This window comes from Malaclemys terrapin, chromosome 13 (genome assembly GCF_027887155.1).
Source record: "Malaclemys terrapin pileata isolate rMalTer1 chromosome 13, rMalTer1.hap1, whole genome shotgun sequence".
NCBI classification, from domain to species: domain Eukaryota; kingdom Metazoa; phylum Chordata; order Testudines; family Emydidae; genus Malaclemys; species Malaclemys terrapin.
In genome coordinates, this window is record NC_071517.1 from 41,944,138 (window position 1) to 41,961,912 (window position 17,775).

At 51.3% G+C, this 17,775-nt stretch overlaps 1 protein-coding gene across 1 annotated transcript; it reads right to left on the reverse strand.

Moving 5' to 3' along the window:
* Nucleotides 1-1,403: 1,403 nt before the first annotated feature.
* On the reverse strand, nt 1,404-8,561 carry LOC128847829 (zinc finger protein OZF-like). Its single transcript, XM_054047551.1, has 5 exons — nt 8,343-8,561; nt 6,548-6,694; nt 5,889-6,015; nt 5,150-5,263; nt 1,404-4,832 (listed from the first exon to the last, which is right to left on the reverse strand). The coding sequence occupies exons 2-5, from the start codon at nt 6,614-6,616 to the stop codon at nt 3,472-3,474; spliced, it is 1,671 nt and encodes a 556-aa protein (XP_053903526.1). The 5' UTR covers nt 6,617-6,694; nt 8,343-8,561; the 3' UTR covers nt 1,404-3,471.
* Between the last annotated feature and the right edge of the window lie 9,214 nt (nt 8,562-17,775).

Below are 17,775 nucleotides of genomic sequence, written 5' to 3' on the forward strand. Positions count from 1 at the left end.
GTACAAACTCACTACAGGTCCCTGAAAGGGGCCCTTTGTGCAGAGTCACTTTCCTGCCCAGACCCAGCCCTTCCCCCAGGTCTCCTCATCACCTGCAGGAATCCGCTCAGGGGCTGGTGTGAGCAGAGCCCGGGGCTGCCCCAGGGGCTGGTTCTAGGCATGGTGAAAGTCCCCACCCGGGCTGGACACATGGGGGGTGTGTGTGAATACAGTTCTCTGCCCGGTACAGACCCCGCTACATAAGAAGCAGCGTCTCACTCTGGGCTCCCAGTTTAAACTTCAGGAGGAAGCAGCTTCTGACCCAGAGAGCTCCACTCCAGGGCTGTAAAATCATGAGCAGGGAGACACACAAACCGGCCTCCTCCTCTCCCTTAGCCAGAACTGGAGCCCTCTGGTGGCAGCAGCTAATGCCTGAGCCTCCCTGTCCTGCCCCGGCAGTCCCCAGGGACTGATCCCATTGGCCCATCCGCACTCCCCCGTGCCAGAGCCCACAGTGACTGTTGAGTTGCTTAATTCTCCATCCCAGGACACGTTTTACACTGCTTCCCTGTGTGAACAACAAACCCCTCCACGCTCTGCTCACACAGTCACCAGCCTTCAAAGTCACTCCTGTTGCCGACACAGTGTGCCCGAGGGGGCAACAGCGGGGTTTGTTGCCCGGTGTGCGCCACGCCAATAAACACACCAGGGTGGGGAAGCAATCAAAGTTTATTTGAGATCTCAAAGCGATGCAAGGAGACTGCCACGTCTCAGATCAAGCACACCAACATAAGCAATTTTTCTCTTTTTATACTTTACTTTAGCTAAGCTCTTCCCTTCCCCCCCTTCCCCCTCCCTTCTCCTATAGCAGTTACCTTAAGCAGTTAAGTCATCTCAGCGGCTATAAGTCTAGCTCGTTAGTAACTTTTCTTTTGAACCGTTATCTTGTCCTTTTCCCTTTGATCTGTTATCTTGCCCTTCAGCCAGAAGCATGCAGGCCTTATTACTACCGCTTTGAGCGGTGTTGCAACTGATAACTGACTGTTACACATTCCATTTTCTGTTGCTGGCTTTTTAGGTCAATTAAAGTTCAACCATGGAGGAGCTTTGGTTCATTTAGGCCTAGAGCAGGAAGGCTTTATCGACACTCATGGTCTTCCACCCTCCTGAGTTACCTAGGCTTATGCCTAGTGACACCAACACTCCTGGCTGCACTGTACTGAGTGCGACTAGCCAGACACTCAGGAACTTACCAATCGACAAAGCAACATCAGCCAGTTTTCTACTCCCAGCCTTGCACCCCAGGAATGTGCATCTTGGACTGCTCAGTCTGTCATCTCCACAAAGGGGCCTGATTAGGTCACAGCCTTGTTCTCTCAAGTCAAATCCCCCAAACACTTCAATGAAAACACACAGCCCAGACAAAACACTAAAACCAGTTTATTAACTGAAGGAAGGGGGTTTTCAGGGTTTTCAAGTGAGAAAGATGTAAAAGGTCAGAACTAGTTACAAAAATAAAATTAAAACATGTATTTTAAATCTTAAATTTTACCAAGCTAAGGAAGATGCGAAGCAAACAGGATTTCCGACCCCACCCGCTGTTGCAGGCAGTTCACAGTTCTTAGTACCCAGGCTGGATTTCCTTCCAGCCTTGGTCCGCCCTCCCCAGTGCAAAGCCCTTGTTGCCTTTAAAGCCACCTTGTTGCCTTCTGTAAAGATGGGGGAGATGTAAAAATGGAGACAATTCTCACTTATGTTTTTATACCACTCTCCTCTTTGAAGCTCACGCCTCAGCTGAGGGGCAGGCGACAGTCAGTCTGTGGCATAAGTGAGCGTCCAGCCGTCCTTCAGGTCAGGGGTTCTCAACCTTTTTCTTGCTGACGCCCCCTTCTGCATCCTATAAAAACACCAGGGCCCAAGCAGGGGGGAGGGGCGGCAGAGTGTGAGGCTCTGGGCCGGGGGACACCCTTGGGCATAGGCATAGTTTTACTTCTATTTGGGGGGGGGGGGAAGGGCAAGGGCTGGCAGGGCTCAAGCCAGTTCCACATAACAAGGTCCAGGGAGGGCACGGCACCCCCACCCCCTGACTCACTCAGGAGGCCACCTACCTGTCTGGGTAGTGGGGGGATGCAACCAAAAAATATAATTCAAAGGGGGGGACTCAGTTCAAAAAGTTTGAAAACCGCTTTGGGTGCGGGCAGGGGGGTAGCTAAGGACTGTGTATGAGCGGGGGGGATGCTCAGGGTGCAGGCGGCAGGGGGGCTCCCAGTACAACTCACAGCTTCGGGGGAAGGGCATTGGAGCTCCCAGCTTAAGCCTCCCGACTGCTCCGGGATTTGGGGATGGGGGGGGCCACGCCGCCTTCTGACTGCCCGCTGCTCCCGGCTTTGGGGATGGGGGGAACTGCCAGCTTCAGTTCCATGGCACTCCCGGCCATGGCGGGGGGGCCCCTGGATTCAGCTCTGCGACGCTCCCGAGAGACACATTTTAACCAGACAATAATATTCAGCAGATGATGACTTCTTCTATGATATCTCACAAGACATACTTTGTACATTTATCATTTTCTAAACGTGATCATAATAGTGTAGACCAGTGGCTCTCAAATGTGTTTCATCACCCCCCCCTTCCATGTGTCTGTGGTCATTTATGCCCCCATCCTCACAAGCACATATATCGCCACCCAGCTCTAACGGCAGAATAGTTGCTGGTGATGCGCCCAGCTCTGAAGGACTCCAATAGCAGCACAGAAGTTGGGGTGGCCACGTGAAAAGACTTATCACCCCATTGCCACCCTTCTGTGCTGCTGCTCCACCTGGGTTTGAGAGCCTGAGCATTTATTCCCACCTCCCAGCTAGGCCTGTTCCTTCTTCATGAGCCGCAGCCACCCAGGGCCGACAGCCAGTGCTCTTTAAAAAAACCCAACCAACCCACACTGATCACGCCTCCCCTGACACATTCCTGTGCCTCCACTGGGATGCTCTGCCCACACTTTGAGAATTGCTAGTGTAGAGAGTCACCAGGGGGACTGGTAGCCAAGATGGTAACACCTGCTCCTTTCCGTCTCCGGGATCCCCAGAGAAAATGTCCGAGCAGGAGAGTGGAACAGATCCCATTGACATTAACCTTGTAAAACACATTTTGGTAATTTCAGCTATAAACATTCCCTCCATCCTTCAGCCCCTACCCCCAGCGAATTCAATGAGACTGAGCTAGAATTGGGCAGGTGGCATGGGAAACGGGTATAATCTCTGACTTACTGATCCCTGAATTAACAGAACACAGGAACCCTTGGGATAAATTGTTAACCTCTAACAAGATATAGCTAAACATAGACCACTACAATTACCCCTCTTCTTCCAAATCTTTAACAATACATGTTTACATTTCAAAATCTAGATTGTCTAAGGTGGGGACACTTTTAAAATATCTGTCTAAAGGTTGAATTTGAGTCAATTACACGCAAGTTGCTTAACACTTTTTCGCCATGTCTCACAGAGGTTTACATCTTGTGTGGCTTCTTCCATGTTTCATGAGGTCTGACCTCCGTATGAAACCTTTCCCACACTCGAAGCACTTATGGGGTCTCTCTCCTGTATGGATTGCCTGATGATTAACAAGGTCTGACCTCTGTATGAAACCTTTCCCACAGTCCAAGCACTTGTGGGGTCTCTCTCCTGTATGGATTGCCTGATGTTTTCCAAGTTTTGACCTCCGTATGAAACTTTTACCACAGTCCAAACACTTGTGCGGTCTTTCTCCTGTGTGGATTGCCTGATGTTCAACAAGGCCTATTCTCCATTTGAAACTTTTCCCACAGTCCAAGCACTTATGGGGTCTCTCTCCTCTGTGGATTGCCTGATGTTTAACAAGGTGTGACCTCTGTATGAAACTTTTCCCACAGTCCAAGCACTTGTGGGGTCTTTCTCCTGTGTGGATTGCCTGATGTTTAACAAGGTGTGACCTCTGTATGAAACTTTTCCCACAGTCAAAGCACTTATGGGGTCTCTCTCCTCTGTGGATTACCTGATGTTTAACAAGGTTTGACCTCCGTGTGAAACTTTTCCCACAGTCCAAGCACTTATGGGGTCTCTCTCTTGTGTGGATTTCCTGATGTTTAACAAGGCCTGTTCTCCATGTGAAACTTTTCCCACAATCCAAGCACTTATGGGGTCTCTCTCCTGTGTGGATTGCCTGATGATTAACAAGGGATGATCTCCAAGTGAAACTTTTCCCACAGTCCAAGCACTTATGGGATCTCTCTCCTGTGTGGATTGCCTGATGTTTAACAAGGTCTGACTTCCGTTTGAAACTTTTCCCACAGTCTAAGCACTTATGGTGTCTCTCTCCTGTGTGGCTTTTCTCATGTGAATTTAGTGCTGATTTTGACCTGAAACATTTCCTGCACTCAAGGCATTGAATGGGCTTCTCTACAGTGTGGCTTCTCCCATGGTTATTAAGTTCTGTGTGCTTATTGAAGCTTTCCTCACGGTCCAAGCATTGAAAGTGTTTCTTTCCAGTATGGATTGACTGATGTGTCACAAGCTGTAATCTCAAAATGAATCCTTTCCCATACTGCAGGCAGTGACAGGGTGTATCTTCCTTGGAATTTGTCTGCTGCGCTCTGGGGTCTTCGTCTCCTCCTCCACCATTAATAGATTCATCCACTTTCTTCCTTGGGTGGTTGCCCACAAGCCTCTCTGACCTGTGCCAATTTCCCCAGGCTTCTGCCTGCTCCAAGCACTGGGAAAAATTCCCTTCAGCTCTTCCCACAAAGGTCCACTGTGGTTGCACTTCTCCAGGAACTTCCTCATCATGATTCCCCTCCTCGTTCTCACTCTCTCGCTCAGCACCTGCGAGGAGAGAGACACAATCCAGACAGGAGTCATTGTGCTGGGGAGAAAGAGGAATAGCACCGAGGGAAAACCCAACACAAAGTCTGAGCAATTGGATTCTGCCTCCACATCCCACCCAAACACTCCCAGGGAAGGAGAGATGGGAAGGAAACTCCTGCAGCTAACAGTATGGGTGGAATGGTGTGAGCGATAGCTGCTGACCATAGCCCTGTCCTGGCTGAGATGAGGAAGAACTGAGGGCGTTATTCACACCATATTTGGGGATTCTAAACTTTTTCCTTCATTCCCCAGATGATTTCTGTGTCAGTCCTCACATGTGCGGGTGCATCTCAGAAGCCTTCTTTCCTCGCAGGCCTGGAGATCGGGCCCCCACGGCTCTTCCCCTTGTTCCAGCCGGGCGATCAGTTCAGGTTTGGGAATGGGAAATCCTGTGCAGAGGGTGAAATCAGACCAGATCAGGGTGCATGGAGCATTGGTGGAATATTTGTAACAAAGGACATTCTGTGAGTGGAACGTTTCCCTGTGCTCTGATGGAGGAACGTGGAATCCAAGAGGATGGGAACATGGTCACTGAGTCCCCTCACACAGAGGAAGTTGTCTGTGGAGGTGAGCTGAATTATTACTACACCCTCAATAGGCGTTCCCAGGATCTGTGCGCTCTGGGGGCCTTGCTGACTCACACACAGCTCTGGTCTTAAACCCCTGCCTCTTTCTAAACCCGCAGACCCCGGGGCCTTCCCCATCACTGGAGCTATTCCCAAGGAGCAGGGGAAAGAGGGATTGTGTGTGCAGCCGAGAAACAACACAGACAGGACAACGCTGGATTTATGCCCCTTTGAAAGCTGGAGGGGTGGGGATGGTTTAACTTGTCCATTGGGTTTTGGCACCCATGTCCCACTGGAGAGGGCACGGAGATGCAAGTCTCTCTCACATGGCAGCTGTGCATTATGGAACTCACTCGCCTCTGATCTAACTGACCTGGGAAGAACCCGACCAGATTCAGATATGCAGACCCCACGGCTTCTAATAACTGAGGGGACGGGAATCCCTTACCCAGCGAGGTCACCATCTTGTAGTTCTCCTGCATGACGTCCCTGTAGAGGGCTCTCTGAGCGGGGTCCAGCAGAGCCCCCTGTCCCTGGGTGAAATACACAGCCACCTCCTCAAAGGTCACCGGCATCTGAAACAACAAGAGTCCCCCATTCAGAAACCTGTTGCCCCAGCCTCAATCCCACTACTCATGGGAAAGGAAAAAAAACATGAAGCTCTGGGAGGGCCAGAGTAGCAGAATCCCACCCACACCCTGCTTAGAGCAGCCAGGAGGCTTCAGGGTGTGGGAAAAGTTGAGAGCTCCTTGTCCCTCCCAGCACACGGAGCACGGCCGGGACTTCTCATTTCCCACATGCCTATCAGACACAGGTTGATACGGGAAGCTGAGCTCTGAGCCGGAGACAGGGACAGGAATCCCAACAGCTTCTCTTCGTATTTCACAGCAGCCTCAGGCTAGTGGGTTCAGGCTCCAGCACTGGGAGTCTGGAAAATGTTCCCAGCCCTGCCGAGGGGGTTATATCCTGTTTGAGAAATGGGGGAAGGTCCCATCTCCCCTCCCCCACCACCAATGGGCCTACTCAGAAAATCAGCAGGTTTATCACACCCTGTCTCTGCCCTTCCTCTCCCTCCCTCTGCCCAGCAGCTCCCTGAAATTCCCCTACCTGAGCTGGCTCCATCACAGACATTTCCCTTCCCTGTCTCCTGGAAGACGGGACGATCTGGAGCGACATGTGAACGTGATTCCTCAGCCTGTCGGGGCGATGGGGGAGGTTACAGAAGGGGCTTCAGTCCATGTCACACCCCGATTCCTGTGGAAGAAACAGAGTCTTCACTCTTGTGTTTGTTAGCAGCAAGTCAGAGGCAGTTTATTTCAAGCAATTGCAGGGGGAGCCTACGGACAGGGGATTTCCCTTTCTTAGGCAGGTCTCCAAATTACAACAGTTTAAAGCACGTATTTACAGGTTCCCCTCATGTATATCAACGGATACAGATGAATCTTGTTTATACATTTTCCTTCCCATTATCTTAGTCAGCAGTCCATTCTCCTCTTAAAGCTAGGTTAGAAAACAGCATCCCATGTAGTTTTGCCATCCGCCTCGCACAATCCCAGCTTCTACAAATCGCGCGGTGTTAGGGTTAAGGTTAGCCTTGTCTTGGAAGAATGAATCAGCAGGTTTATCACACCCTGTCTCCCCCTCCCCGTCCCCCTGCCCAGCCCCTCCCTAAAAATCCCCTACCTGAGCTGTCTCCATCACAGCCATTTCCCTTCCCCGTAAGAGGGATGGATGTGGAGTGAAATGTGGATGTGATTCTTTTTTTTTTTTTAAATATATGGAGATATACCTATCTCATAGAACTGGAAGGGACCTTGAAAGGTCATTGAGTCCAGCCACCTGCCTTCACTAGCAGGAACAAGTACTGATTTTGCCCCAGATCCCTAAATGGCCCCCTCAAGGATTGAACTCACAACCCTGGGTTTAGCAGGCCAATGCTCCAACTACTGAGCTAGCCCTCCTCCCCTAGTCCTCAGCCTGTCCCAGTGAGAGGGGCGATGGGGGAGGTTACAGAAGGGGCTTCAGTCCATGTCACACCCTGATTTCTCCCAGGCTCTTCAGACCCTCCCAGTAACAGTATCGCTGAACCAAACACTAGAAAAAGAGCAGAACTAAAGGGGTCACTTTGGGGGATTGCCCCCCATTGCAGTGTAAACCCCTCTCCCTTAGCAACAGCCAGAGACCTCTAGTGGCAACACCTGAAGAATGAGCTGCCCTGGACTCCCCTGGCAGCCCCCAGGGACAGGCAGACAGACGCTGATCCCATTGGCCCATCCATACTCCCCCCCTGCCAGACCCAGCAGTGACTCCGGTGTGACACTCAGATCGGAATCCTGCCCGGAAATCAGACCAGGGCCTCGGGCAGCCCCCAAAACTGAGGACGCACAGACCCCAACAGCACGGGTGTGTCTGACAATTACACACTGGGAGCCGTGGGGGGGCGGAGTCTGGGTTTTTGCCTTGAAGCTTCTGCGCCCTGAGGGGTTTGTCCCCTGATCCCTCCCAAAGCCGGTTTGACCAGTTCCAGGAGGAGAAGAGCTTCTCTCCGCCCCTCCCCCCTCGTGTCCCATGGGGCGGAGAAGCTGCCTTGGCATCTCCCCCGCTTCCCCCGCCAGCCTCCCCACATCCCCCTTCCCTCGCTGTGCCCCACACTCACATCTTCCCCCATTCCAGCCTCGCTCCCCTCAGCCCCACAATCCCCCCCCCGATCGCCCTGCATCGCCCCATCTTCCCTTCAGTGCGCCCCCGCCCCCATCCCAGCCTGCCCCCCCCCGCATCCCCAGCACCCGCCTCCTGCCCCCACCCTGCTCCCCCCGCCTGCCCTCACCCCCTGCCCCTCTGTATCCTCCTCCCCCTGCAGCCCGGGGGTGACGGGGGGGGGGGGGGGCGGCGGGTCTCTCACCTTCCCTCCGAGCGGGGCCCCCTGGGGCAGGGGCCGGGCCGGGAAGGGGCCGGGCCGGGCTGGGGGCTCTGCCCTGGGAGAGGCTCCTGGGGAGCAGCGGGAAGGGCCCTGCTGGAGATTCCCCTCTCCCGGCTGCAGCCCGGGCTCCGGGCTCCCAGCACCAGCCGCCGGGGCTCGGGGATCTCGCCAGGAGCCTGGAGCCGGAGTCCCCGCAGCGGCTGCGAGTCACTTCGTGCTGCCGGGCCTGAGCCCAGCGATCGCTCCCCCAGAGCCGCCTCCCAGCTGCTCCTGGGTCCTAGCGATCAACCCACCGCGCTGCAGCATCTCTGTGTCCGGCTCCTGTTCCACTCACAGACGTTAAGGTCAGAAGGGCCCATCATGAGCAACTAGCCCAGGGATTCTAAGGACCAAATTTGGTGGCCTCAGAGTGTGGCCAGCAACTCTCACTGGTGGCCGCTCTGACACTTTCCCTATAATCCGAATTAATTTTAGGAGAAACCAATAAATATGCACAGAGTTAAGCAGGGGAACGGTCCTACTATTACTGGCTTATACACCACCTCCATGGAATCGAATTGCAGAATGATCTGAGTCCTCGCTCCCACTCCTTTTACCCCTAGGCCTGCCTGACCTCGAGGACTCCCCTTCGACTCTAGTCCCTGAAGCCCCAACAAGGCTGGGCCCAGGATTTCTCAGGGGGCTTCACCCCGAATCTTGTGATCACTCAGGACAGAGGCTAGGGTTTCATATCACAAGTCTGGGGCGCTCTCTTCACTCTGGACGCTTCCCTGATTGCACAGAGTTCAGAACAAACACAATTTATTAAACAGCAAGTAATAAAAAAGAAAAAGAAAAAAGGGGAAAGGAAAACATGATGTCATCCCACACTGCCCAGGGTCTCCCCTCGCTCTCCCCAGCTGCTCACGGCACCCAGCTCCGGACTGCTCCAGCCCCAGCTTCCCTCTGCCTCAGTGGTTTTGCTGCTCTGCCTCCAGCCGAGCTCAGGCTGCTGCTCTCCCCTTAGCTCTGCCCTTCTCTGGCAGGCAGCTCCAGCTCACACAGAGGACGGACTCCTGACTCCTTCATTGGCCTGCCTGTCCAGTCAATCAGGCTGACGTAGAGCCTTGGTCTCTCCCCATTGGCCCTGGGGACTACTCTCAGGGTCTTTATTTCTCATTGGCCCTTCCTGTCTTTTGGTACTGGGAGAAGCCAACCAAAAAAACACCACTAAGTTTCAGTAAGGGACCAACAGTCATGGGGTCAGGCAACTTCAAGGTGTGTGTGAGGTCCAAAGCATCCTTCAGGTGAATTATACATTTCTTTGTTTCTTTGTTTACCCCCTTCTTTCTGTTGGTGATGGACGGCAAGATAAAAGTTTTCTAACACCAAGGGTTTGTCCTTTATCATCTCTGAGGAGTTTGAGTGGGACAATCCCCAGAACTATGACATATTTCAGTAACAAAAACTTTGACATATGTCTGGGTTTTTCCCAACAGATCCTCTTTTCTGAGCCTGCCGAGCCGGGTTTTCCCATAACAGCAAATATCTGGGGGGCTGTAGGAGTTGCAGAGCAGACACACTGCTGCTCAGAAATAGCCCTGATTGGTCAGCTTCCCGATTAGTCCATTCATTTGCACCCACAGCTGATTTGTCCATTCCCCTGCATTCACAGCTGATTGATTTCTGCTGGATCTCACCCACCCAGGCCCAGGCTCCCAGCCCTGGGGAGTGGGTCCCGCAGGTCAGTGCTGACTGACAGGTCTTGCCACCGCCCTGCCACTGTGACAGCAGCCAACACTACCCTCACCTCATGAGTACCCCCACCGCACCCCTACATCACCCCTAACTCTACCCCCCTGCCAGCTCCTACCCCCCATCTGTGTCCTGTTTTGGGGCACCTGGAATATGGTCAGCCTAGCAACAAACACCTTCAAATCTCACCATTCTACATGCACTGGTGTTACATGTATTTCAATGGCACTATATTCAGCAGATCATGACTTTTCCATTGATTCCCTCACCAGGCATGCTTTGCACACAATATATCCAAACCCTACACAGTGGTGAACATGGGGCGCAGGGGTTAGTCACAAGAGGGATGCAGTGATGGGTGAGTGGGGCAAAGAAACTCTCTGTCATCCCAACACAGGACATGGTGGAACATGGGGAGGGCGTGACTGGCTGGGCTGTCAGGTTCCTTATCTCCGTCTGGCCTCAGTGATGGGGATTGGCCTGGCTTCAAGGCTGCCCAGGTCTCCTAACATCCCCAGCTCCCTTCTTGCCTGCACCCAACCTCAGCATCTTAGCAAGAGGGACACGCTGTCCCCTCCTCACATCATTTCTCTTGGGGTGTCTGTCAGGGTTCTTTCTCCACGCTGGGATACGGATATGGGGACCCACATGAAAGACCCCCCTCAGCTTATTTTTACCAGCTTAGGTTAAAAACTTTCCCAAGGCACAAATTCCACCTTGTCCTTGAACAGTATGCTGCCACCACCAAGTGATTTAGACAAAGAATCAGGGAAAGGACCACTTGGAATCCTATTTCCCCAAAATATTCCCCCAAGCTCTATACCCCCTTTCCTGGGGAGGCTTCAGAATACTATCCTCACCAATTACTACAGGTGAACACAGACCCAAACCCTTGGATCTTAAGAACAATAAAAAAATCAATCAGGTTCTCCAAAGAAGAATTTTAAGGAAAGAAAAGATAAAAGAATCACCTCTGTAAAATCAGGATGGTAAATACTTTACAGAATAACAAAAGATTCAAAAACACAGAGGATTTCCCCTCTAGGCAAAATTTTAAAGTTACAAAAACAGGGATAAACCTCCCTCCTAGCACAGGGAAAATTCACAAGCGACAACAAAAGATAATCTAACGCATTTTTTTGCTGTTACTTACTATTTCTGCAATAGTAGATGCTTAGTTCAGATATGGCTTAGGGAGATGTATTTTCCCTGCCCTGGTTCCTTGCTGACTTGGAGAGAACAAAGGAACACAAAAACAAAAACCTTCCCCCACAGATTTCACAAGTATCTTCTCCCCTTATTGGTCCTTTTGGTCAGGTGCCAACCAGGTTATCTGAGCTTCTTAACCCTTTACAGTAAGGAGTGATTTTATGCTACCCTTAGCTGTATGTTTATGACACGACCCCCCAAATCATAGACAGTGCTGGACAGCCTGCTCCACACTGGCTGTGATTTCTTCCTGGAGCTCTAGGAGAAAACAGAATTAATAACACACATGCACCTCTAGATATACTACTGATTATATAAAAACTAACAATATTTTCCACATTTCAAGGACGATTTTAACCAGTTAATTCTGGGAAACTTTCACGGGAGAGTGCATCAGCCACTTTGTTAGAAGTTCCCAAAATGTGTTGTATTTCAAAATCAAAATCTTGGAGAGCTAAACTCCACTGAAGATGTTTTTTGTTATTGTCCTTGACGGTATGAAGCCACTTCAGTGCAAGATGGCCAGTTTGCAGGTGGAAATGCTGTCCCCAAACATATGGGCGTAACATATACAATGGCGTAACATTCCTTTTCGCTGATTGACCAGTGGCTTTCCCTCTCAGACAGTTTTTTGCTGAGAAACACGACAGGATGGAATTCTTGATCCGGTCCTTCCTGCATTAAAACTGCTCCCACACCATGCTCGGACGCATCTGTGGTTACTAGGAACGGTTTGTCAAAGTCTGGGGCCCTTAGCACAGGGTCAGACATGAGTGTTGGTTTAAGCTGGTTAAAGGCCTTCTGACACTCCTCAGTCCACTGAACTGCATTTGGCTGTTTCTTTTTGGTTAGGTCTGTCAGTGGGACGGCGATTTGCCTGTAGAGCGGTACAAATCGCCTGTAATATCCGGCCAAGCCTAAGAAGGATTGGACCTGTTTCTTTGACTTTGGGACAGGCCACATTTGGATAGCATCCACTTTGGCCTGTAGGGGGTTGATAGTTCCTTGACCCACCTGGTGTCCAAGGTAAGTCATTCTCTTTTGGTCTATTTGACACTTTTTAGTCTTAACAGTTAGTCCTGCCTCCCTTATGTGCTTGAAGACTTTTTGCAGATGCTCCAAGTGTTCTGCCCATTAATCAGAAAAGATGGCCATATCATCAAGGTATGCCACTGCAGATGCTTCCAATCCCGCTAGGAGACTATCTACAAGTTTTTGGAAAGTGGTGGGTGCATTTCGCGGCCCGAAAGGGAGCACATTAAATTCATACAGCCCTACACGGGTGATGAAGGCTGACCTTTCCTTTGGTGGATTCATCCAGCGGTACTTGCCAGTACCCCTTGACTAAGTCTAAGGTAGAGATGAACTGGGCACGTCCCAGTTTCTCCAATAGCTCATCTGTGCGTGGCATTGGATTGTTGTCTGGGTGTGTTACAGCATTTAGTTTATGGTAGTCCACGCAAAAGCGTATCTCCCCCTCTGGCTTGGGAACTAGAACCACTGGAGATGCCCATGCACTATTAGAGGGGCGGATTACACCCATCTGTAGCATGTCCTGGACCTCCCGTTCTATAGCAGTTTTGGCTTGAGGAGACACCTGGTAGGGTTGGGCTCTAATTGGGTGAGCATTACCTGTGTCAATGGAGTGGTATGCCCATTTGGTCTGTCCTGGGGTGGCTGAGAACATTGGCATGAAGCTAGTGCACAGCTCCTTGATCTGCTGTTGCTGCAGACGTCCAAGGGTCGCGGAGAGGTTCACCTCTTCCACACCACCGTCACTTTTTCCTTCATAGCAGACACCTTCAGGCCACTCAGCGTCAGCTTCTCCCTGGCTTGCAAACTGACAAACCTTTAATTCTCTGGAATAAAAGGGCTTTAGAGAATTAACATGGTACACCTTAAGCTTTAGGTTTGAGGTGGGGGATGCTATGAGATAGTTAACAGCTCCCAGGTGCTCTTGGACCATGAATGCCCCTTCCCATGACGCTTCCATCTTATGGGCCTGGAGCACCTTCAAGACCATGACTTGGCCCCCTACTTTGAAGGAACGCTCTCTGGCATGTTTATCATACCAGGCTTTTTTCTCTTCCTGAGCATCTTTTAGGTTTTCTTTAGCAAGACCTAAAGAGTGTCGGAGGGTGTTTTGTAGGTTGCTTACAAAGTCTAGAATGTTAGTTCCTGGAGAAGGCGTAAACCCTTCCCATAGCTGCTTCACCAACTGTAATGGCCCCTTAACCTCGCGGCCATACACAAGTTCAAATGGTGAAAACCCTAAACTGGGATGTGGTACAGCCCTGTAGGCAAAGAGCAACTGCTGCAACACTAGGTCCCAATCATTGGAGTGTTCATTTACAAATTTATGTATCATGGCCCCCAAAGTTCCATTAAACCTCTCCACCAGGCCATTGGTTTGATGGTGGTAAGGGGTGGCAACCAAGTGGTTCACCCCATGAGCTTCCCACAAGCTTTTCATGGTCCCTGCCAGGAAATTAGTTCCCAAATCTGTAAGGATGTCGGAGGGCCAACCTACCCTGGCAAAAATGTCTGTTAATGCCTCACACACACTTTTAGCCCTGGTGTTGCTTAAAGCTATGGCTTCCGGCCATCGGGTGGCAAAATCCATGAAAGTCAGTATGTACTGCTTTCCTCTGGGTGTCTTTTTTGGGAAAGGACCCAGAATATCCACAGCTACTCGCTGAAATGGAACCTCAATTATGGGGAGTGGCTGGAGAGGGGCTTTGACCTGGTCTTGAGGTTTTCCCACTCTTTGGCACACCTCACAAGACCGGACATAGGTAGAAATGTCCTTGCCCATTCCCTCCCAGTGGAATGACTTCCCCAAACGGTCTTCGGTCCTGTTCACACCAACATGGCCCCTAGGATGATTGTGGGCTAAGCTCAAGAGCTTTATCCGGTACTTAGTGGGAACTACCAACTGTCTTTGGGGATGCCAGTCTTCCTGGTATCCACCAGAAAGAGTCTCCTTGTATAAAAGTCCTCTTTCTACGACAAACCAGGATCGGTTAGAAGAGCTGAGAGGCAGTGGGTTGCTCTGTGCTGCCGTCCAAGCCCCCTGCAGGTTGTCATCTGCTTCCTGCTCGGCCTGGAACTGTTCCCTTGATGCTGGAGACATCAGTTCCTCATTGAATTGTGGCCTTGGGCTTGGTCCCCCTGGAAGCGATGTAAGTGATGGGGCTGTTTCTGTTGACTGTGAACCGCTGTCCGCTGGTGCACTATGTTGTATTTCAGGCTCCAGCTGAGCCTCTTGCGTAGGTTTATCCGCTACTGCGGCGAGTTCAGGCTCGCTGGTGTCCTCTGGCATTGGAGTTGTAGACGGGGTTGCAAGCGCTGGATTCAGGGCTGGCAATGGTGCTGGTGCTGGTTGCTCTGCCAGTTCCGGTTCTGGGACTGGCTCTGTCTGGGTCTCTGAGACTGGATCCACCACTGCTGTCCCAGACATTGGCATGGGGTCCGGTTCCATCCCCTCAGTCTGGGTCTCTGGTAACACAGACGGGGCCCTTGTAGAAGGCACAGGAATGGAGCTAGGTGTGAAGGTTTGCTTAGCCTGGCTGCGGGTGACTATTCCCACCCTCTTGGCTAGCTTCACGTGGTTGGCCAAGTCTTCCCCCAGCAGCATGGGGATGGGATAATCATCATAGACTGCAAAAGTCCACATTCCTGACCAGCCCTTGTACTGGACAGGCAACTTGGCTGTAGGCAAGTTTAGAGAGTTTGACATGAAGGGTTGAATCGTCACCGGGGCCTCTGGGTTGATGAATTTGGAGTCCACTAAGGATTGGTGGATAGCTGACACTTGTGCTCCAGTGTCCCTCCACATGATAACCTTCTTCCCGCCCACACTCATGGTTTCCCTTCACTTTGAGGTTATCTGGGAGGCATCTGGGCCTGGGGACCTTTGGTGTGATTCTGGTGTAATGAACTACAATCTGTTGGGGTTCTTGGGGCAGTTGGCCTTTATATACCCCAGCTCATTACATTTAAAACATCTCCCAGCTGACTGGTCACTGGGGCAAGGTGGGTTGCTGGAGACTGGTGTGGTGGGACGATAAGGGGTTTGGGATTTTCTTTGGGTTGTAGGTGGGGCCTTGGGCTGCCCCCGGTGGTAGGGTTTTGTTTCAGGTTGCCCCGTCTGATATTCGCTCCAACTGCTACTACTTTTTTTTCTTTTCTGCCACCTCCACCCATTTGGTTCCAATCTCTCTTGCCTCGATTACAGTTTTTGGCTTCCCATCTAGGATATATCTTTCTATTTCCTCAGGAACACCCTCCAAGAACTGCTCCATTTGCATTAGGAAAGACAGATCTTCCAGAGATTTAACACTTGCTCCTGATATCCAGGCATCACAATTTTTTACAATGTGGTAGGCATGTCAGGAAAATGTCACATCTGGTTCCACCTTAGGGCTCTGAACCACCGACAGGCATGCTCGGGTGTTAGCCCCATTCTAATTCTGGCCTTGTTTTTAAAAAGTTCATAGCTGTTCATGTGTTCCTTAGGCATTTCAGCTGCCACCTCTGCTAAGGGTCCACTGAACTGCAGCCTCAGCACCACCATACACTGGTCTGTAGAGATGCTGTACCCAAAGCAGGTCCTTTCTAAATGTTCTAAGAAGGTCTCTGTATCATCGCCTACCTTGTAGGTGGGGAACTTTCTGGGATGGGAAGTGGTACCTGGAGAAGGATTGCTAGGGTTGTCTGGTATATTCTGCTTAGCCCTTGCCATCTCTAACTCCAGTTCATGCTTCCTCTCTCTTTCTTTATCCTCCAGGGCTCTCTTGTGGGCAGCTTCTTCTGCCTCCATCTCCAAGATCCTTAAGGCCATCTGTCTACCATGTTCTTTTTGTCTCTCTTCAGCTTCGACTCTGGCTAATTCTAATTTCTTTTGGACTTCACTGTCCATCATCCTAGCCTTCCTGTGCTTAACCTAGCTTAACCCGAGAGCTAGCAAGAAAAAAAAAATGACTTGTGAATTCCCCTGCAGGAAGTTAACTACCCTGCCCTCAGGCAGAGAAAAAAAACTCCAGCTGCTCACAGCTTAAAAAATAAATCCTTAAAAAAAAAAACCCTCCTTGCTTTCCAAGCAGCCAAAAAGGAGGGAAAAAAAGTCCTTTTAATATCCTACTGTGCTTTTGGTTCAAAATGATCCCAACGCGCAGTGTCATTGATGGCCCTTTAGATTTCAGGTCCAGCTACACAGGCCAAGTCCAGCGGCGGCTCCAGGCACCAGCGCAGCAACTGTGTGCCTGGGGTGGCAAGCCGTGTGGGGGCGGCCTGCTGGTTGCTGTGAGGGCAGCCGTCAGGCTGCCTTCGGCGGCATGCCTGCAGGAGGTCTGCCGGTCCCGCAGCTTCGGCAGTAATTCAGCAGCAGGGACGCTGAAGGCACGGCACTGGTGGACCTCCTGCAGGCATGCTGCCAAATCTGCGTGGCCAGCGGAAGCCGCCTGACTGCCGTGCTTGGGGCGGCAAAAACCATAGAGCCGCCCCTGGCCAGCAGATCAAGGGAAATGATTATTCCCCTCTATTCAGCACTGGTGAGGGCACATCTGGAGTATTGCATCCAGTTTTGGGCCCCCTGTGACAGAAAGGATGTGGACAAATTGGAGAGAATCCAGTGGAGGGCAACGTAAACAATTAGGGGGCTGGGGCAGATGACTTACGAGGAGAGGCTGAGGGAACTGGCCTTATTTAGAGAAGAGTGGGGCAGGGTGAGGGGGGAGATTTGATAACAGCCTTCAACCAGGGCCAGCGCTTCCATTTAGGCAACCTAGGTGGTCGCCTAGGGCATCAGGATTTCGGGGGTGACATTTTGCCGCCCTTGGTGGCAATTCTGCGGCGGGGTGTCCTTCCGTGCTCCGGGTCTTCGGCGGCAATTCTGTGGTGGGTCCTTCACTCGCTCCGGGACCTGCCGCCGAAGTGCCCCGAAGACCGGGAGCGTGGTACGACCCCCCGCCGCAGAATTGCCACCGAAGACCGGGAGTGCGGAAGGACCCCCGCCTAGGGTGGCAAAAACCCTTGCACCGCTCCTGCCTTCAACTACCTGAAGGGGGATTCCAAAGAGAATGGAGCTTGGCTGTTCTCAGTGGGGACAGATGACAGAACAAGGAGGAATGGTCTCAAGTTGCAGTGAGGGAGGTTTAGGTTGGATATCAGAAAACACTGTTTCACTAGGAGGGTGGTGAAGCACTGTTACCTAGGAAGGTGGTTGAATCTTCATCATTAAAAGTTTTTAAGGCCTGGTTTCACAAAGCCCTGGCTGGGATAATTTAGTTGGTGTTGATCCTTCGTGGATTCTTTGATATTTAATGAGGTGCAATGGCTGAATGAAACTTTTCCCACAGTTCTGAAGTTGTGACCAATGAAGATCTGAGATAAAATGATCAGGTCCCAAGAGTTTTAGGATGGATTTTTGCAGCCTCTCAACAGCACACAGTCTTTGGGTGAACAATAGGCT